The 21,577-nt window shown below is 35.4% G+C and overlaps 2 protein-coding genes across 2 annotated transcripts; one reads left to right on the top strand and one right to left on the bottom strand.

Moving 5' to 3' along the window:
• Positions 1-1,178: 1,178 nt before the first annotated feature.
• LOC110463550 (T-complex protein 1 subunit epsilon-like) lies at positions 1,179-15,486 on the bottom strand. Its single transcript, XM_021518215.1, has 11 exons — positions 15,240-15,486; positions 14,229-14,454; positions 13,902-14,100; positions 12,394-12,586; positions 11,100-11,249; positions 10,682-10,801; positions 10,047-10,232; positions 9,300-9,437; positions 2,931-3,111; positions 2,531-2,670; positions 1,179-1,668 (listed from the first exon to the last, which is right to left on the bottom strand). Exons 1-11 carry the CDS (start codon positions 15,336-15,338, stop codon positions 1,663-1,665), a joined length of 1,638 nt encoding a protein of 545 aa, XP_021373890.1. The 5' UTR covers positions 15,339-15,486; the 3' UTR covers positions 1,179-1,662.
• A 221-nt stretch (positions 15,487-15,707) lies between these two features.
• On the top strand, positions 15,708-20,437 carry LOC110463551. Its single transcript, XM_021518216.1, has 3 exons — positions 15,708-16,098; positions 17,466-17,601; positions 18,583-20,437. The coding sequence occupies exons 1-3, from the start codon at positions 15,843-15,845 to the stop codon at positions 18,629-18,631; spliced, it is 441 nt and encodes a 146-aa protein (XP_021373891.1). The 5' UTR covers positions 15,708-15,842; the 3' UTR covers positions 18,632-20,437.
• The last annotated feature ends 1,140 nt before the right edge of the window (positions 20,438-21,577 follow it).

The raw sequence follows: 21,577 nt of genomic DNA, 5'->3' as shown, positions 1-21,577 counted from the left end.
TCCCCTACTGATGCTTCAGACTTAATTTTCCCATTTTGGGCCCGGACTTCCTAGCCCCATTTATTTAGGAAATGATCGCCTTCCCCCAATGAAGTTTCAGGGAAAATTTGGTTAAAATCGTCTCTGGCGTTAAGGAGATGTGTTTTAAAGCAAATTTAGCTAAGTTCCCCTTCAGGGCCCCGCCCACCTGGCCTCAGGGGTTGAACCAACCTCATTTATTTAGGAAATGATTGCCATTCCCAATGAAGTTTCAGAGCAGATTTGGTTAAAATCGTCTCTTGGGTGAGGAGATGCGTTTTAATACAAAATTTGAGCTAAGTTGCCCTTCAGGGGTCGAACTAACCTCATTAATTTAAAAAATGATTACATCCCCTTACTGATGCTTCAGACTAAATTTGGTTGAAATCCTCTCTGGCATTAAACAGGAAACGCGTTTTAAAGCAAATTTAAGTTCCCCACCCCCCTGGCCTCTGGGGTCGAACCATCCTCATTTATTTAAGAAATGACTGCCCCCCCCCCCTACCGATGCTTCAAACTAAATTTGGTTGAAATCGTCTCTTGGGGTTTAGGAGGAGATGCGTTTTAAAGAAAAAGTTGATGACAAATGCTGCGCCACGGCATAAGCTCACTATATGGTCCTTTGGACCAAGTGAGCTAACAATACCAACAAAGTTTGAACCAAATATGTCCTTAAATAACCTTGGCTGTTTGAAATCAAATATATTGAAATTTTATCCCTATATATGCATACATAATGATAAATTCTCAAGTTTCTCAATATTATGCATGTACCTTGACACATTATCAATTGTGCCACAAATTCTCGAGATGTTTTCCTTCCAATAACTGTCCAGAATGGTTTTAGTTAAAGCATATTTGTTATGCACATACACGTGCTACACTTATTAATCACCATGCAATAGCTACTAATAATGCAATATGCCGATCAATATCAACCAAATTTAGAACGGATATGCTTACTACATATTGGCAAGTCTTGTACATGGACATGCTGAAATTGGGAGAAATAAACCAAATTAAAAATAGACCGCAAGGGGAGCTAAGAAGAAGACACTGGATGGCTGCCGCTGGTGCCCATCATTCAAGCCCACAGACAATTTGTGCCTGGTGGACTGGAAAGATTACATCATATTTCATACAGACAACAAACAACATTATTTTTCATATTTGATTTCTTTATAAATCACTTTTCACTTTCTTGCTCACAGAACTCATTCAAACATTAAATATAAACGGTACATATAATAAAGCAATCAGTTTACTGTAACACAGCACTATGTCTGTATTTAGCCATATTTATGTAACTGCCAAATTCCATCAATCTCTTCAGATCGTTTCTCAGATGGACAATGACACGTGTACAGATATTTGTTCGAAAGCAACGTCACAGTTTTCAGAAATTCCAAGCCATCCATCCACACATCCTGGAAAATGTTGCCTATATGAGGATGAACAGGACACTTGATATTGCGGTGCTTTGTCCTGACACAGCAATCACAGATCACGAGGTGAGAAAATAGTCCGCTTTCAAGCTCCATACAAAACAAATAAGCACAAGAGACATTTGCCAGGTTCGCACCTCCTCCGATCATCTTTCATTCTGGGAAAGTCTTTATAAATATTATCCTAATTTCAAAATCCTCACATCTGAAAAAACATGAAATTATGAGAAATTAGAACAGAATGAAGTATAAAAGATGACATACAGAAGAATTAATTGTAGTGTAAGTGAATTTATCAGCAGGTCTCGCTCTGCGAGTTCTTACTGAAAGAACAAACAATTTTTGACAAACAGTTCTGGCCTCGCTCTTGTGTATATTCTATAAGCCTCAGTCCTATCATTGATAATCATTGGAATTCATGATTATGATGTCGACAAGATTTTTTCATCATAGGCTTTATATTTCAGATATTGATCGTATCTTCATTATGTACAGAGCTTGATCATAAACAAGACATGGCAATATGGCCTAGGCAATTAGGTTAAAAAAAATGTTTTTTGCTTTTCATTCGTACCCATAATTTAAGTGATTAACAGTTTTTGACAATTTTTTAACAATGGCTGTTTAAGTCTGAAATGTTTCTGATCTGTAAAAACCTTTGTGAAAATATTTTGATTAAACCATATTTTTTTATCATAACTACCAAGAAAAACTCCCCCCTTTTAAGGGATATCTCTATAATTTTCTGATTATATGAGTATATGTAACTTCAACAAATGTTATTTTGAATTTCACCCCAAAAATCATGCCAATTTCCAAAAAGGCTATCCAAGGGAGAAAACTAGAACAGAAAGACGCAGAGCAGCATTAAAGTTTGAGCATGCGTTGAAACCATACATACACAGTTTGTTTCCTACAGGTATTCTATACTGTAGTACATGTTACAGAAATTGAATGTGTGTGACCATTGTGAGCTTTTATTGCAATGATATGTCGTGTGACCATTGTGAGCTTTTATTGCAATGATATGTCGTGCGACCATTTTGAGGCAGCAGCAGCTGTCTTACCATGCCAGGGTAACCTCCCATCTGTTGTTCTCCTCCACGGACATCATCAATCTTGAGGATCATTTTAGTAAGCTGCACAGCCAACATTATCTGGGCCCTCTTGGATGATAACGTCTCTATTACATGTTGTTCCTTCATATCTGTAAACAAAAAATAAGTCATCTCAATGGATACATCTCAATGGATATTAACTAAAATAGGATAGACATTTTTGTTTTTAATATCATCTTCGAGAAAAGCAAGCCTCAGTCCTATCATTAATAATCATCGAGTTCATGATTATGATGTCGACAGAGTTTTATCATCATAAGCTTGCAATATACCAAAAGCCAAGTGTTTCCAAAGTCTCAGAAGAATCAATTGAGTTGTTGGTAATGCAAGATTTTTCAACCACACTTGCCATTTGTGTCTTTAAATAAGCAATCAATTCCTAGTCGTGGATTTTTCTCTTTGAGCTGGCGGGATTTGATGTCTGCTAGTGTGTGGATGGGTGATGAACCACTGTTCTCGGCCAGGGCTAATGGAATACTTTCTAATGCCTCTGCGAAGGACCTCATCGCATACTGCTCAAGAGTGGACACCTGAAACACAGCAAACGAAAGTGTTATTGATGTTATACAATAGCATATTCCCTCTTCAGACCGTCTCTAATTAAGACTACATCATACTTGCCAACTTTTTAAAATTTCTATTGGAGAGATTACTCCTGCTCAGGAATTAAAAGTATAAATAAAATGTGTGTATGTACACTAAGCAAAAATAACACTTTTAAAAAGCATCTTTTGAGCTGATCTTTCAGATGAAATCATCAGATCTTAGCGAACAGCAACGGTTGATCAAATTAACTTGTTGAAAATGCTAAATGTAAGGGTCTAAAATCGGGAGTCATCCTCCTAAATAGGGAGAGTTGGCAAGTATGCTAATTTGAGTCTCTATAAACAGACAGTAATTACAATAGTGTGATGGATCAGTTGCCCATATCTCCAATTTTAATCAGATTTAGGATAATTACTACTAAACAATTACATACTATCGAAAGCAGGAAAAGAAAATATATCTACAATTTTGAAAATGGTCCAGTACTAGAGTGACAAGATTGAAAAGATTGAAAGTTCTTTGATAACCTCATCTATTGTTGTATCTGTTTGAATTTTCTGACAAGACCTCCTTTTGTGATAAGGACGTGGAAAATGTTCAGTGCAAAAAAACAAAGTCTGTCACATTACCAGGAACAAGCCTCAGTCCTATCATTAATAATCATTGGGTTTCATGATTATGATGTCGACAAAAGTATTTCATCACTGGCTTGACCATTTCTGTATTCCTTTTATAGGTTGTAACTATAAAGAAACTTTCACAGATTGGCAAAAAATCCACAAAATTCTTTCTTTGTAAAATAAATTCTACAAAATTCTTTCTGTATAAAAGCATAAGTTGGTCAAATCTAGCAATGAATTCAACCCTATGAACATACAGAAAGCAAACAACTTGTGTCAATGTCCCACATCAAATCTACACTTACCAGACATCAGAAAGCAAGCTGTCCAACATCAACCAATAATTTCTAATTTCTTATTTGACGTAATTGTATATTACAAGAAATAATTTCACTATCTATTTTTAACTGTGCATAAGAACAACTTTAACGCTGTACCATCCATATCAAAGAGACACACAGACATACACTGGGTGACCATGGTTCAGGGTGGCTGTTTATCTAGCATGGTGTCTGATCCGTGAAGGAGACGTCACTCCCAACAGAAATTCGCCGTGCTGAAAGTGACACTTAGGCTGACCTATAAAGACCTAGTTAAATTACCTTTGAACCCTGAAATACAAACTCTTTGGAAATATTCTTGTACTTGACCTTAGTATAAAGTATGAACATTTGTTGGGAAATGAAGTCTGTACCGAGAAATAAAAAAAATTCAGTTCAGAAAAAACTGCCAAATTACCAGGAACAAGCCTCAGTCCTATCATTAATAATCATTGGGTTTCATGATTATGATGTCGACAAAAGTATTTCATCACTGGCTTGACATTTCTGTATTCCTTTTATAGGATGTAACAGTTGAAAAATTATCAAAGAAAAACAAAGATTTCTCCACAGAAACACAACTTTGACAAAACTAGAACAGTATCAGACCCTACAAATATTTGGAGGATAAATTACACAATCCAGATAATAAAATCTGATGTCAATTCCACATTTATCAGTGAATCGAAAAGAATGGCTTGCAACACCAACTAAAGCTTATCTGAAAGAAAAACTACCAACACAATCCAAAGCTGATCTGAAAGAAAAACTACCAACACCAATCAAAGCTGAAATTAAATTCTGCATTTGAGATTCTTGAATATTTTACTGTATTATATATACCAGTCATTAATAGACCTTCTCTTGACACAGCTATTGTACCATCCATATCAAAGAGACACACAGACATACACTGGGTGACCATGGTTCAGGGTGGCTGGTTTATCTAGCATGGTGTCTGATCCGTGAAGGAGACATCACTCCCAACAGAAATTCGCCGTGCTGAAAGTGACACTGTGGCTGACCTATAAAGACCTTTATATAATCTGTTAAGAAATGAGGTCAATCCAGCTATGATAATGAAATTGATTTGACATGAGTAACAATATATACCCCCCATAAAATGGTGGGAGCATAAAAATAAGAATAGGAAGTGTTATTTCCATTATAAGTAAACTACAAAACAGTAAGAGACAAGAATGACAGTTCCAAAGCACATTCCGACTGATTGTTTGACAAATTTCTAAATATCCTCAAACTTCAATGACCTTATAACATTTAAATTTGCTAAGACCTGAAGTTGCTAGTGTCACTACTGAATTGGTTGAAAAATTCCTTTAAACAATAACAGTTAATTATAAATTACCTTTGAACCCTGAAATACAAACTCTTTGGAGATATTCTTGTACTTGACCTTTGTAAAAAGTATGATCAAAATTTTGTTGAGAAATATGAAGTCTGTACTGAGAAAAAGAAAAGTTCAGTAAAGAAAAAAAATGCCAAATTACCAGTAACAAGCCTCAGTCCTATCATTAATAATCATTGAGTTTCATGATTATGATGTCGACAAAAGTATTTCATTACTGGCTTGACATTTCTGTGTTCTAACAGTTGAAGAAGTTTCAAAGAAACTTTGACAAACCTAGAAAAGTATCGGACCCTACAAATATCAGGAGGATAAATTACTCAATCTGGATAATAACAGTTGATGTCAAATCTGCATTTATCAGTCTATCTAATAGAATGGCTTCCAACACCAACTAAAGCTGATCTGAAAGAAAAACTGCCAACACCAATCAAAGCAGAAATTAAATTCCAAATTTTAGATTATTTCATATTTTACTGTATTATACCAGTCATTAATAGAACTTCTCTCGACAAATCTATTGTACCATCCATATCAAAGAGACACACAGACATACACTGAGTGACCATGGTTCAGGGTGGCTGGTTTATCTAGCATGGTGTCTGATCCATGTAGGAGACGTCACTCCCAACAGGAATTCGCCGTGCTGAAAGTGACACTGTGGCTGACCTATAAAGACCTTTATATAATCTGTTAAGAAATGAAGTCCATCCAGCTATGATAATGAAACTTGATTCGACATGAGTAACAATATATACCCCCCATAAAATGGTGGGAGCATAAAAATAAGAATAGGAAGTGTTATTTCCATTATAAGTAAACTAAAAAACATCAAAAGACAACAATGACAGTTCCAAAGCACAATCCGACTGATTGTTTGACCAATTTCTAAATATCCTCAAACTTTAATTACTCTATAACATTTAAATTTGTTAAGACCCGAAGTTGCAAAATTCCTTTAAACAATAAATAACAGTTAAATTACCTTTGAACCCTGAAATACAGACTCTTTGGAGATATTCTTGTACTTGACCTTTGTATAATGTATGATGAACATTTGTTAGGAAATGAAGTCTGTACTGAGAAATAGAAAAGTTCAGTACAGAAAAAACTGCCAAATTACCAGTAACAAGCCTCAGTCCTATCATTAATAATCATAAGGTTTCATGATTATGATGTCGACAAAAGTATTTCATCACTGGCTTGACATTTCTGTGTACTAACAGTTGAAGAATTTTCAAAGAAACTTTGACAAACCTAGAAAAGTATCGGACCCTACAAATATCAGGAGGATAAATGACTCAATCCTGATAATGACAGTTGATGTCAAATCTGCATAATTTATCGGTGCATCTAATAGAAAGGCTTCCAACACCAATCAAAGCTGATCTGAAAGAGAAACTACCAACACCAACCAAAGCTGATCTGAAAGAAAAACTACCAACACCAACCAAAGCTGATCTGAAAGAAAAACTACCAACACCAACCAAAGCTGATCTGAAAGAGGAACTACCAACACCAACCAAAGCTGATCTGAAAGAGAAACTACCAACACCAACCAAAGCTGATCTGAAAGAGAAACTACCAACACAACCAAAGCTGATCTGAAAGAAAAACTACCAACACCAACCAAAGCTGATCTGAAGGAAAAACTGCCAACACCAATCAAGCTGTAATTAAATTCCAAATTTGAGATTCTTGCATATTTTACTGCATTATACCAGTCATTAATAGAACTTCTCTTGACACATCTTTTGTACCATCCATATCAAAGAGACACACCAGACATACACTGAGTGACCATGGTTCAGGGTGGCTGGTTTATCTAGCATGGTGTCTGATCCGTGTAGGAGACGTCACTCCCAACAGAAATTCGCCGTGCTGAAAGTGACACTGTGGCTGATGTACATTAAGACCTTTATATAATCTGTTAAGAAATGAAGTCAACCCAGCTATGATAATGAAACTTGATTTGACATGAGTAACAATATATACCCCCCATAAAATGGTGGGAGCATAAAAATAAGAATAGGAAGTGTTATTTCCATTATAAGTAAACTAAAAAACATCTAAAGACAACAATGACAGTTCCAAAGCACATTCCGACTGATTGTTTGACAAATTTCTAATTATCCTCAAACTTTAATTATTCTATAACATTTAAATTTGTTAAAGACCCGAAGTTGCAAAATTCCTTTGATCAATAACAGTTAAATTACCTTTGAACCCTGAAATACAAACTCTTTGGAGATATTCTTGTACTTGACCTTTGTATAATGTATGATGAGCATTTGTTGGGAAATGAAGTCTGTACCGAGAAATAGTAAAGTTCAGTTCAGAAAAAACTGCCAAATTACCAGTAACAAGCCTCAGTCCTATCATTAATAATCATTGGGTTTCATGATTATGATGTCGACAAAAGTATTTCATCACTGGCTGGACATTTCTGTATTCCTTTTATAGGTTGTAACAGTTGAAGAATTATCAAAGAAAAACAAAGATTTTCCAAAATTTCTCCATAGAAACACAACTTTGACAAACCTAGAACAGTATCCAACCCTACAAATACCAGGAGGATAAATTACACAATCCAGATAATAAAATCTCATGTCAAATCCACATTTATCAGTGAATCAATAAGAATGGCTTGCAACACCAACGAAAGCTATCTGAAAGAGAAACTGCCAACACCAATCAAAACAGAAATTAAATTCCAAATTTGAGATTCTTGCATATTATACTGTATTATACCAGTCATTAATAGACCTTCTCTTGACACAGCTATTGTACCATCCATATCAAAGAGACACACAGACATACACTGAGTGACCATGATTCAGGGTGGCTGGTTTATCTAGCATGGTGTCTGATCCGTGTAGGATTAGGAATACTTATTTTCCATTTCCACCTCATTTAACAGAGATACATTTCCACCTCATTTAACAGAGATATACTTTGATCTGTTGCCCATTTATAAACTTTGTCATTATTCTTAAATACTTCAAAAGAAAGGAACAGAAAATATAAACCACATAAAATGAATATGACAAGCTCTGAACTAATTAATGAATAGATAATATTCAGTGTATATATGCAGGTCAGTCTAATTATTACCAGGAACAAGCCTCAGTCCTATCATTAATAATCATTGGGTTTCATGATTATGATGTCGACAAAAGTTTTTTCATCATCGGCTTGACAATTTCTGTATTCATTTAATGTTTTTAACAGTAAGGTAACTCCCCCNCACCCAAAGATTTTACTTGGTTCTTTCTTTAGAAATGCAAAGATCGACAAAAATCGAAAAGTATCCAAACCAATTTATGACCCTACTAGGAGAATAAAACTACCCTGGGGTAAATGACTACAAAAAGAGGGTGCTTACAGTAAAATTTAGACTCGACATCATAAAGCTGGTCTTCATCATCAGCTACGGCTGATGTGAAAGAAGGACTTCCAATACCAATAAAGCCTAATCAGGATTCAACAAGTAAACAGACTTTCAGAAATTCGAGATAATGAAATAAAACTGCAATTGATAAAATATAATTTCACACTCATTTTCCCCTTTTCAAAGAACTCATCACATCTATTGTACCATCCATATCAAAGAGACACACAGACATACACTGGGTGACCATGGTTCAGGGTGGCTGGTTTATCTAGCATGGTGTCTGATCCATGTAGGAGACGTCACCCCCAACAGAAATTCGCCATGCTACTTCAATCTATATACTGCAGATGTTGTGATCTACTTTTTAGGGAAGAACTATGTTACCAATCTGCTACAGGCACTCAAATAGAAGAAATCACTTCTAACACACCAATATTATTTTCATCAATGTTTCACTATAGAAATAACACACCTTGTTTGCAGCTTCCGACACGGCAAGTGAACACGAGATTTCAGATGCTCCTCCCCCGTAGACGATCCTGTCATCAGTGACCAGGTTACGGATGACACACAGAGCGTCATGGATACTCCGCTTACCTTCCTCGATAATCTGTCAACATAACAAAATTAATTTATACTAGACATTAAGTAAATCAATGCCACATATCTAAACAGGGATCAAGGCAGGATTAAGGGTAATACACACTTTTTACTATCTAGGGGGAAAAGCTGGGGTTGTAAGAAGTCTGGCGCAACATCATGGGGGGAGGGGGCTATTCCCCACCAGCTGTATTGTCAACAAATGTGTTCAAGGTAATAAACTTCATGATTTTGTTTTAATTCAATCTAGTTAAAAACAATAATGATGCAAATGAAATTGTCAGGCCTAAATATTTAAGATTATTGACAACATCATTAATAAAAGAGGACAAGTTTTCGATGGGAAAAAAATTATTCAGTCATTTGGAGAATTTTTAAGGCCATGGGAAAAAAGTTCTACTGGGGAAAATTACCCATCAATGGTAAAGAAATCAATTCAATTGTAAAACTCTTGTGTCTTTTTCACCGCAGCAAGTTAATATATTCTTAAAATATTATTCATATAGTAAAATTCTACATTCCACAAATGTTCACATTTTTACACATCAATTGTAACCAAAATCAACATTAATCAGACAGTGATATGTTGAATGAAAGTAGTCCAATACAAACAGCCTACCATTTTGTTACCACCTCGGAGGAAGATTGTGACAGCTTTGGAGTTGGCACATTGTTCTATGACCAACATCTTGTCCTTGGTTGTACCGAAGTCTAACTCTCTTACAATTCCAGCATGACCAAGTTTTTCTTTTGTGAGCTCCTCAAATCTTGGCACTATTCTGCCACCTGTTGCTATAGCGATCAACTGTGTTTTAAAAACAAAAGATGAGTAAATTAGATATCTACAAAATGTATAAAAACAATGTTGTTTTTTGTTTCAGAGTAAAATTGGACAATGTTGTCATGCATAATCCTTCGGCATTATCATACAGCAGCACTTATTCAGTTTCTATTAGGCTGTCCATGGTCTTGTCAAAACCAATATAGAACTAGAAACACGAGCTTCAGAGGCAGATTGTAAAGTAGGTAGAAAGTCACGATACATTTCTGGCAAGACCATTGACAAGGCCTCTACATCTGGCAGGGTCACAAACTTTTTAACAATATTCATTGCAGACAAGGCCACTCTCCATTTCTGGCATGGCTTTCAACAAGGCCACTTACAAGATTAAGATACATTTCTGGTAAGGCAACTCAACATTTCTACAATATGCACTTTAACATATTGCTTTATTTTCAAGCTACACTTTTTACCTCAATCTCTGGACCCCCAACCCAGCGAACAGCAGGCAGTTTTCTTTGTAGCAGGAGGTGGTTGGCTTCATCATCAAATCCCCACTGGCAGATTACAAGGTTAGCACCTGCATCCTTTACCTAAAACATTGAATCAAAGTCAACACATGTGAACAACTCATCCATGCCAAGATCAAATGAAAACCTAATCCTCTCATTCAACAGCAATTCAAATCTACTTTTCTAGAAGCTAACAAAACTTCAACACTACTTGTAATACTTTTTATACCGTTTACAAATACAATAAATATAACATCTTATCTTTTAACAAATATTGTATTCAGAAAGAAATGCTTTACATACTGATTTTAAGAAAATAAATATTTTCAGAACCTTTTTTTATTTACATACATTTTTTATTTAGAACTTAGATACTGACCTGCTGAACCATGGTGTTGAACTTCTGGACTTCATACTCGCGTAGTTTGTGGTAATCCTCCACAGATTTCACTTCCAATCCATGCTTCGTCTTTGGCTTAGGGGGCTCAAACGGACAGGTGAGGATCGCCATTTTAGCATCTTTCACTTCCTGATGAACAAAAGTATCACAATTGTCAGTCTTTTGAATGCTCTGCTCCGAGTAACCAATTACATGGCTATGTATTAGTAAAAGAGAAAGAAACCAGTGTAAGAGTTTCCGAGATGGTGTTAATAATTATAATTTTGAACGACAGCAGAGATTCTGTTTTATGCACTAGTTTGTGTACCATCCATATCAAAGAGACACACAGACATACACCGAGTGACCATGGTTCAGGGTGGCTGATTTATCTAGCATGGTGTCTGATCTGTATAGGAGACGTCACTCTGAACAGAAATTCAACATGCTTATGATTTAGTTTTTAGACTGAATACAGGGATTGCTTTTAAATCCTGTTTTATATTCAATGTGCCATGGAAATATTTTTTTAATCATTTTCCAATTTCAATACTCAAATTTTGTATTTGAACAATCTGAAATATAGGTAAGCAGGGTTCGAACTATCACTAGATAGAAAATGGTTTTATTGTAAAAAAAGATGTACATGTTCAATCTTTCAGGCGATCAAAGTCACTGGAGATTAATCATGATACATGGCTTAAATCATTTACAAAGTTTGCTTCTCAAACATGAATGACACTGTTAATGATCTTTTTTCTTCTTTGACAGTGCTCTTGTCTGATAACAGACCAAAACTTTCCTGTTCCAAGGTAGACTAACAACCCTAAATCCATCAGAGTGAACTACGCTAGTGACAAGGTACTGTAACGTGTACAGTAGGCTAATCCTGTAATACCTTAGGGACACAGTACTGTAACTTGTACAGTAGGTTAATCCTGTAATACCTTAGTGACACAGTACTGTAACTTGTACAGTAGGTTAATCCTGTAATACCTTAGTGACACAGTACTGTAATGTGTACCTAGTAGGCTAATCCTGTAATACCTTAGTGACACAGTACTGTAACTTGTACAGTAGGTTAATCCTGTTATACCCTAGTGACACAGTACTGTAATGTGTACAGTAGGCTAATCCTGTAATACCTTAGTGACACAGTACTGTAACTTGTACAGTAGGCTAATCCTGTAATACCTTAGCGACACAGTACTGTAATGTGTACCTAGTAGGCTAATCCTGTAATACCTTAGTGACACAGTACTGTAACGTGTACAGTAGGTTAATCCTGCAATACCTTGGGCATCTGTGGATGGCTGAAGTCCTTGTCCACAATTACACCCTTAACTAACATTGTGTCCTCCATTTTCCCGCCGACTTTCCCTTCAACCTTGATCAGCTCAAAGTTGACATCCTTCGTATCAAAGTCAGCCACAGCTAAGATAGCATCCACAGCAATTTCTGCCATCTGTCTGTGACATCTGTTGACTCTGAATAACACAACAATTTTTTTATGTTAAAATATATATTCACGCATTATATGCAGAAAACAAACACTTTTATAACATTTCAAAAAACAACAACATATTTTACACATATGTATCATTTATAGGAGTGTCACCGTTAACCGAAAGTACGGTTCACCATGGTTCAGTTCGTTATTTCTGTATTTCGATTCTGAATAAGTAGGTCGTAGTCATCAGCAAAGGTGTGTGTTGTTTGTGTTTTATCTCGAACGATACAGCATTTGCCTCCTTACTTCGTAGTCACGATATGCACAATCACGACTGCATTGTTTAGATATGGCAGGATTGGCAGCGAAACTAAAATCCAGTGTGGGATTATTTCAATTTTTTAAACACTGTCTACAAAATGTGCAAGACACAGTTTAAATATTCTACGGGATCAACACACCTATCAAGGAAACACAGGATATCTTTGAAATCTAAGGAGTCTATCGCTAGGCCTTTGGAATAAAGTTAAAGTCGTCGGCCCCCTTCAGAAAGTGGTCGATTAAGAATAATTACTGTTGAGACTTTGTTTGGACTTTTAAACTTCATACTCAAAACCTTGTAACAAGGTTTGTTTTGTTTGAGTTTTTTATTGTTTTATTTTGTTTACAGATTAAAAGAGATGTAAGTGTTCAATTGTTCATTTTTAGTTCATGTATACGAAACCATGAACTGTGACTTCCCTAAATTCATTTATCAATAACATTCAATTTCATTATCAAAGCATGCACAATCACTAGAAAGATATTTCCAAAGGGAAATAATTCTGGAAGTTTCACGTTTCTGATTACAATCCTTCAATACCAAAATTTGTTTGTTTGTTTTGTTTAACGTCCCATTAACAGTTAAGGTCATTTAAGGATGGCCTCCCCTGTGAGCTAGATGCATGCGTGTAGTGTATGTGTGTTTATTTTGGGAGGCTTCGATATGTTACAATCCTTCAATACCAAAATAAGAATGCCTTACATTACATACACCAAAAGGTTCTAACAAAGCAAGTTCTGACTAGGAAATATCTTTTAAGTCTTGAGTAAGACTTCATCCCAACGTAGTCTAGTTGGTACATTTTTTTTATTAGTATTGGTGTTAATCATTAACATTAATTTCATTTTCAAAATATGCACAATCATTTGAGAAATACTTTCAAAGGGAAATAATTCTAGAATTTTCCTATTACAATCCTTCAATACCAAAATAAGACATGATGTAAAGCAAAAGGTTTGAACAAACAAACTCCTGACCAGGAAATATCATTGAAGTCTCGGGGCTTTACATTCATCCTATGTCAACTTACATTTTGGAACCTAGAGTGGTCATTGCCAACTGTATGAGAGGCTCTTTATTTTTGGGGTCTGTCTTGAACTGTTCGCTGATAGTGTCAAGATGCTCAAAGGCAACTTTGGCAGCCATTTCATAGCCATCTGCAATACGGATTGGATGGATCCCTCTGTCTAGAAGTTTCTCAGCATGTTCAAGTAAAGCCCCAGCAAGCACTGAAATTCACAATACAACATATTTTTTAATGTGAACTCGCTTGTGTTATAATTTTACACTGTTTATCAAAGTTTTTGTCGTATTGGACAAAGAATATTTTCTTACAACAAAAAGAACAAGTACCCACCAACGACTCCTGTGGTACCATCGCCAATCTCATCATCCTGGGACTGCGACAGCTGCACCATGAGCTTGGCTATCTGGTGTTCAACATCCATCTGCTTCAAGATTGTAGCACCATCGTTTGTGATCGTCACATCCCCATCTGGTCCAACCATCATTTTATCTAGACCCTTTGGCCCCAGGGAAGATTTCAGAACACCAGCGACAGTCTTGGCAGCAAGGATATGAGACTTAAAAGAAGGATATTGAATGTTTGAATATAGTTAAACACACATGTACACTATATTACATCTTAACAGGTAATAGTCTCGATTATAACATTCGGCTACCTTTATTGTGGAGCCTTGAACAAGTTTGATGCACTGTTAAGAATGCAAAAGTTTTAAAGTAGGATAATAAAATATGGGTGATACATAGAAACTAACCAGTTCAATTTTATCATACATATCACAATATAATATTATGAATACAACATTAATGCCAATAAACTTATCAGGAGTACAATTTATCCAAGAATAGCATACATTTTTTATATATATTTCATTTCAATAACTTGTGTTTGACCCCTTTTTCCAATGTTCATCTGAGCATATTCAACCTCGTTTGTTTACAGTTCGGACTTGTCAAAACATGAACACAAAGTGAAGAAGCAACATATTTTTAAAGCATTTACATTGTTGAAATTGACATAGTCCATAATAATTAAGTGCATATTCCATGCCCTTATAATGAAAATATGCTTTAGTGCTTAGCTTTTCCTTCAATCATGGAACTTTCTGGAATGAACCTCACATTGCTTATTATAGTTACAGATCTTCCAGAACAATCTATACCAAAAATTGCAACCTGAACATGGACTGCACATTCCACATAAATCACAATATAACACTATATACCACCTATTTGTATAATAAAAATAATACACAAGAATTTCTATGTGATCATAGAAATGCATACATAAAACGTACAAAGTAAATTATCTACCGAAACGTGATTGTCATGCTTCTATGTTTACCTTGTGGGCTTCAATGCCCGTTAGCCTTGACTTTCTATCTTGATCGCGGACAATAATAAACGGCCTGCCATACTCATCGAATGCTAAGGACCCGGCCATTCCGCTGCTATATTTTGAGGGATGTGGATCACACAACGACACCGATTACAACAGATTTTAACTGCAAGCTTTCTAGCAAGGACGAGATGGAAAACAAATATGTCGTCCGTAGTCTCGTGCCACATGAGAAGATGCGATATTTCAACGTCGGAACTTAAACAAAAATAAGAATATCAAACAGGTGAAATTTACTTTCTTCAAATTTTTAAAAGAAAAGCCGTTTATTCATCAAAGTGTATATTTGTTTAATACCTGTTTGGTTTTTGTTTGTAAGCATATTTTGCTACTTTTCCATTCTATAAAAATTATACTTAATTATAGGGAAAACTTGTGCGTTCCGTACCATTTTGATGGTCAATTGGCAAAATATGTTAATCTGAACAGGATGTAAACAAAAGCGGCCTAGCAACTCAAGCTTAGCAGACAGCGTGAACGTTTGGCGAAGTGTTCCGATGGCATTATAGTTTTGTTTCACTTATTAATCGTTAAAGTGAAACAAAGATAATGGCGTTCTTCGGACTCAGCCAGTTGGGATATCAAAATACCATAAGGGAGGGGTCGGCACGAGCTAAAGCCGATCCACAAAGTCTAAGGGCTAAAACTCAACTTGGGTTTGTAGCTCTTCCTCCGTTGCAAGACAAAAATCCACCGCGACGGTCGATTGTTCCGATAAATCAAGTGTCGGGATACGGTCCGGGACCCGAGGGATCGCACGTTGAGCATACAAGAATGAGGACAAAACACATCAGGAACCCGAGAGGTATAGCTATAGAAAATGCATTAAATTTGTAACTGACACTGTCGGTCATATTCATTGCACAGTATATATACATATATAACGTTATATGTAGAAAAAATAAGATTAACGACCGACTAAAAAACTAGCTGCTGCTTTCACCCTTCACAGGGCTATTCAGGTTTGTTCTTTTGAATAAACATGAAGAGCCCTGTGAAGGGTGAAAGCAGCTAGTTTTTTAGTCGGTCGTTAATCTTTTTTTTTCTATATTTACTTCCTTCACATGGACATTTAATCCCTTTTTATCATATATATATGTATATATATGTGGGTGTACATGTCATGGAATCGATCGACTGTCTTCTGAATTACTGAGATGAAGCATCCTAAAAAATCGTGGGACGTTTTTGCATTTAAGGATATGTCAAGTCGTTTTACTTGTGGTCATGATGTCAATTTATGCCATACTGATAATCATTAATCGTGTCATTTAATGTAACTTTGAAAGATATAATAAAAAGAGGAAAAGAAACGCAACAGACAGACTGGGATTCAAACCCGAGGACCCTCCAAACTTTAGACAAACGATCTACTAATTGAGCAACCTGGTCGCTGACGATCAACCTAGTCCAGTTCCGCAACATTCTTCCCTCATTTTTCAAAGTGTTTTGCCCCCAAAGAGACATCTATTTACAACCTAGGTTCGGGTATCCCCATCGCTTGAAATAATGGTTGGCAATCTTGCCATTTTTTTAACAGGAGAAATGTACCGCCAGACAGGCAATCAAACCTGGAACCCTACAAACTCTAGACAGAACTTGTAAGAAACCTACAGTTTTGTATATGAACAGTTGCCTAGCAATAAACATGTGAAAGGCTGCACACTTTTTCCACTGATTGTCACCGATAATGAAACATGGAGAAAAACAACTAAAGATGTGTGACAGAGTTTAATTGTACACAGGATTACGGTCTGACTAGAGGGAATTTCCCTTTAGCTCAATTAGTAGAGTGGCGTACTGGGGACCTGGCTGCAGGTTCAATCCCGGTGGAAGCTCATGCACTACTCTCTTTCCTGTCATGAATTTATATGTCCATGGCCCTTAAATACTATGGTGACAGGAAGTTAGACCCTGGGTTGCTGTGGTGTTTACGGGCTAACACATTTAAAAAGAGGGAGAAGTGTGGCAGATTTTAATTGTTCATATGATTACATTCACCTTCTACAAGAAGCTTCGTGTAAGAAGGAATTTTTCTTTAGCTCAATCAGAAAAGTTTAGGACTGGGGTCGCGGGTTTGATCCCAAGTGGATGCACACTACTCTCTTTCCTTGTCACGTATATGTGTAAACTGTGTTTTCCTTATATTTTCGTATTTATTTGATGTTTCAGAGCCTATAGAGCTGTACCGTATCCCACTGACCACCTCCTCACAGCTGGGCTGGTGGCGAACAGATGAGCCCCTGAGGGAGCGTCAGCCTTGGACCTATGTCAAGAGGAATGTCTCGGTCAACAGTGAGATGACAAGGTCAGTTTCAAAGTAGCAGCAAGAGTATCAATCAGTAATTTATCATACTTTTTTGCCTTCTCGACTTTTCAGATTGATAACAAATAAAACTATTTCGACAATTCGTCTCATACTGCTAAACTGCATGGTTGACCTATTCCAGGAAACTTGAGAATTTTTTATATAAATTAAATGTGGATATGTTTATCTATCAACAACTATTTAGTCTACTTCAAACACTATTTGTGTAACTTTATTATTGTTCATGACATATAACCCAGAATAAAGTCAAACAGTCAGTATACTTGATTCAGCTTGTACCACATTTTCTGATACTAGCCTCGTCTGTCAATGCACCTATAATATAATCATAGATGTATTGACAAACGAGGCTAGTACCTGTGCTTGTACATCTGTTTGTCAGACTATAGATGTTCATCGGTTGGTCGGAATATATAGCTTTTCTTGCAAACTATCAGACCGATTTCAACACCACCTTTATATGACTGTTTCATCCTGTTATTGTGTCATTTGTATTTCGTTTTATTTGTTTGGAGGTAAAATTTCCAAGATAGGTGCCATTTTAATATTTTGACTTCCAAAAATAAGCTTTGAGTATTGGGTTTGAAAGGATGTCTATTTGACATTCGTTTTGACTCTCTATGTTTTAGGGAAAAGTTATATGGCTTCTGAAATTGCTAACTGCCAAGCGTCAAATGAAACCTCTGCTTCCCCCCCTTGTTCAACAGCTGTCATTGGTATCGCAATTTCTCTCCGTAGCATTGTCTGTCATTCAAGCTGTCTCCAATATCGTCGTTTCTCCCCTATAAACTGATTATCATTCCTGCTGTCACCAGTGTCATACTTCCTTTACTCTTGTAATACTGTCTGTCCTTCCCGCTGTCTTTATTATTGACTTCCACCAGAGTAATGCTGATACTCTACTTTACTGTTGCTATTGTCATTCATACCTTGTAAAATGGCTGTGTATTTCTTTTGCAGATTTGTAAATGAGATGAGCCTTACAAATCGAGAATTCACACTGTTCTAGAAGAAGTACCTACTCCCTCGTGATCTGTCCTGGCACGTTGTTTTAAAGATTTCTGGGACCATCGCAGTATTCACCATTTGTGTTAATGAGCGAGTGAGAAAGTCGAGAAATATTGATGTTATATAAATAGTGGGTAAGGGTGACAGAAATAGAAAATATGAAAACCATCAAAGTATTTATTTTCTTTACATGTACACCAATATAAGATGTGACAACACAGTAATTCTCCTGAACTTAAATTGTTAAGCTTTGAGCAGGTTGTTCTTATTCTGTGAGTTTTGTGGAGGAAAATCCTACTTTTTCCAGTAGAAAAAAATCTCTCATTGCACTGTCTTTATCAATATTTGTCTTATTCAAATTATGAAATATTTTACTTGGTGATCAGAGTATCTTGAAGCATATTACAGAAAATGAAATACTTTTAGAACTATGTTTTGATATAAAAATTATGTTTTTACTTGGTACAAAGAACAACAGATTTTATCATTTATGAACCATTACGGTGGAGAACAGGAAATTTATGGTTGCTATTTGCTCTGTGTCAGACAGACTTACGAGTATTACATATTGGTTGATGGTGGTGTCAATATATATGTAGATAATATGCTGTATTATAATGCATTTTTATTATAACATGATGGGAAAAGTTTAAAAGGGAAGGTTCATTATATAAGTATTTATTACTAACACAGTATAATTCTGGCCTGGAACAAGTTTTGCCTTTTTTGTATTTTGTTTTTATCTGAAGTAGATCCGGTAAATGCTTTGAATGTGTTTAAGCTGTAGGTACAAAGTATATCCATGAGCTTGCTCAGCAGAGTAAACAGAAATTATTTTCTTTTTTAACCTATTTACACTTCGTGAAATGTTTTAATACTTAAACCAGAACCGGTCACAATTCAGAGTTTAAATAGATTCAGTATTTTTTGTTTCAATGTATTTTTATATATATATAAAGATATGCTAACAATTGGCTAGTCTTTATTTTTGTTTGTTTATGCTCAAAGTAGATTGTTTTTATATTAAATATTCTATTTCTTCATATATATATATATATCTTAACATATTAAGTAATGATACAAGATAACTGTTTCTATTTCCATTTTAAGCCATTTTTCTCCACATACCATTTCATGATCTATTCATTTTTCATATACAAAGAGAATTATATTATACATTGATAATTCTATTTCTACATTTTAGTCACTATACATGTACCACATATATTTTTACACAAAATTATTCTCAGATTGTTTGTAATTCTTTTATATTGGGTAGATTTCCACCAAGTCTTACATATGAGAGCATAATTCATTTTGATGCAATATTTTAGATTAATTCCAATAAATGATTAGATATTTTAGAGTGGATCCTAAAATTTGTAAATGTTGTGAAATTATTTTTTTAATGAATGATTTCTGAAATAAAGTGCTCAGGTCGATTAAACAGACGGAAGGTTTGTGTTTTTCACCATTTTCAACATGTAGAGAATAAATACAATTACACTTACAGAATGTAAGTATTCTATTTAGATTAAAACTGCAAAAGCAATTAAGATGATTTATATAAAGCTAAATGTAAGAACTTGGTTTGTTTTAAATTCGTACCCTTTCTTTGGTGTCCTGAAAATATTTTGACACAAACAGTTTCAAAAGATGTTTATGCAGTCACTAGATCTGTGTCATAAGAGGTCTTGTAGAAAATATAAAGGAATATTTTATATCTCTCACATGGTTGAATTTCATGTTAAGCTTTGAATTACAAACAGTATTCACCTGTTGAAATCAAAATAAATACAAAAGTTAAGGTGTTGTGTTCAGTGTTTTTTCATCTTCTCATAATAATGGGAACCATTTTCATGCTTAAACTTAAGTTCTGTGATCAAGACGAGTTCCCTTCTCCGGTGATATGTTATATTTAAAATTTGATATTTCTTCCAATGATTTGGAAAAAATAATTGGATGATTTCAGCGAGTCACAAGAAAGTTCGTTTGAGCTCAGAATTCATGCTAGAGGATGAGAATGTATCTATGAATACAACCAAGTTACGGCTCAAGGCAGAAGGACTGGACATAATGATAAAAGTTACCTTCATCCTTATTGACACGAAAGCGTAGATTCATATTTGCTGTGTTTTAACATTTTGTTATAACTTCATTATGTACAGCAACACAGTTTTGATATGGGGCAATTTCTTTTCGAGATGAATCATATAGAGGGTACCCAAAAAGGCCATGGAGCTAGCGTTTTTGAGGCAGACAGTGTCCATACACAGAGCTAGCTATTCCCAAATTCAGACTCCAGATCTGTGCGCAATAAGACAAGGACCAGAAATTTTCAACTAACACCAATATGCAAGCAATCCAAAGGATGAGTGTCTATAAGGCCCTATTTTTGGGCCCCGGTTTATCACAGGGGTTGGGTAAATCACAAATATAGTTTACTGTTTTCAAAACGAGCTTAAAAACCAAAACAATACCATTTCTGTTTTTGAAAACATGTATAAATTGGACAAGCATATGTAACAGAATGAAAAATGACAGAAATTCAATCATCACTTAAAGATTGTTTATATAAAACGAAGGATTAAGACAGGGGGTTGTTTTAGGTCATTTTCAAATAAAAAGTGTATTGATTTCTCAATAATTTCCTTTCTAATTAATATTTTGACTTGAAATTTACAACTTTACTCATTTAAGTAGACTTACATAAATTGCATATTACCTACATGCTTTCCTTCTGTTTTATACGGAGTGATGGCTTCTGGACACATATCAAACTTGGCTATTTCAAATATATCTAAATTGTAAGTGAATAAAAGGTGCAGGACGACCTTTATATGCTATAAGTATAAGATATGAATTGTTCGTATTGTATATTATATATATCATATAATATTTGCTCAACACCTATGGCTGAAGTGAGTCCCAGGTCCTGTGATGTTTT

The sequence above is a fragment of the Mizuhopecten yessoensis genome, unplaced genomic scaffold (assembly GCF_002113885.1).
Source record: "Mizuhopecten yessoensis strain PY_sf001 unplaced genomic scaffold, ASM211388v2 scaffold10917, whole genome shotgun sequence".
NCBI classification, from domain to species: Eukaryota; Metazoa; Mollusca; class Bivalvia; order Pectinida; family Pectinidae; genus Mizuhopecten; species Mizuhopecten yessoensis.
The sequence above is the reverse complement of the archived record's forward strand: the minus strand, read 5'-3'. Positions and strand labels throughout refer to the sequence as shown.

Excerpts from the sequence above, each read along its gene's own strand:
- LOC110463550 (XM_021518215.1), bottom strand. The coding sequence starts at position 15,338 with ATGGCCGGGTCCTTAGCATTCGATGAGTATGGCAGGCCGTTTATTATT. Across the intron at positions 14,101-14,228 it reads TGGTACCACAGGAGTCGTTG|TGCTTGCTGGGGCTTTACTT; the intron begins GTGGGTACTTGT and ends TGTGAATTTCAG. Across the intron at positions 9,438-10,046 it reads TCCGAGGTGGTAACAAAATG|ATTATCGAGGAAGGTAAGCG; the intron begins GTAGGCTGTTTG and ends TTATGTTGACAG.
- LOC110463551 (XM_021518216.1), top strand. The coding sequence starts at position 15,843 with ATGGCGTTCTTCGGACTCAGCCAGTTGGGATATCAAAATACCATAAGG. Across the intron at positions 16,099-17,465 it reads ACACATCAGGAACCCGAGAG|AGCCTATAGAGCTGTACCGT; the intron begins GTATAGCTATAG and ends TTGATGTTTCAG. Across the intron at positions 17,602-18,582 it reads GTCAACAGTGAGATGACAAG|ATTTGTAAATGAGATGAGCC; the intron begins GTCAGTTTCAAA and ends TTTCTTTTGCAG.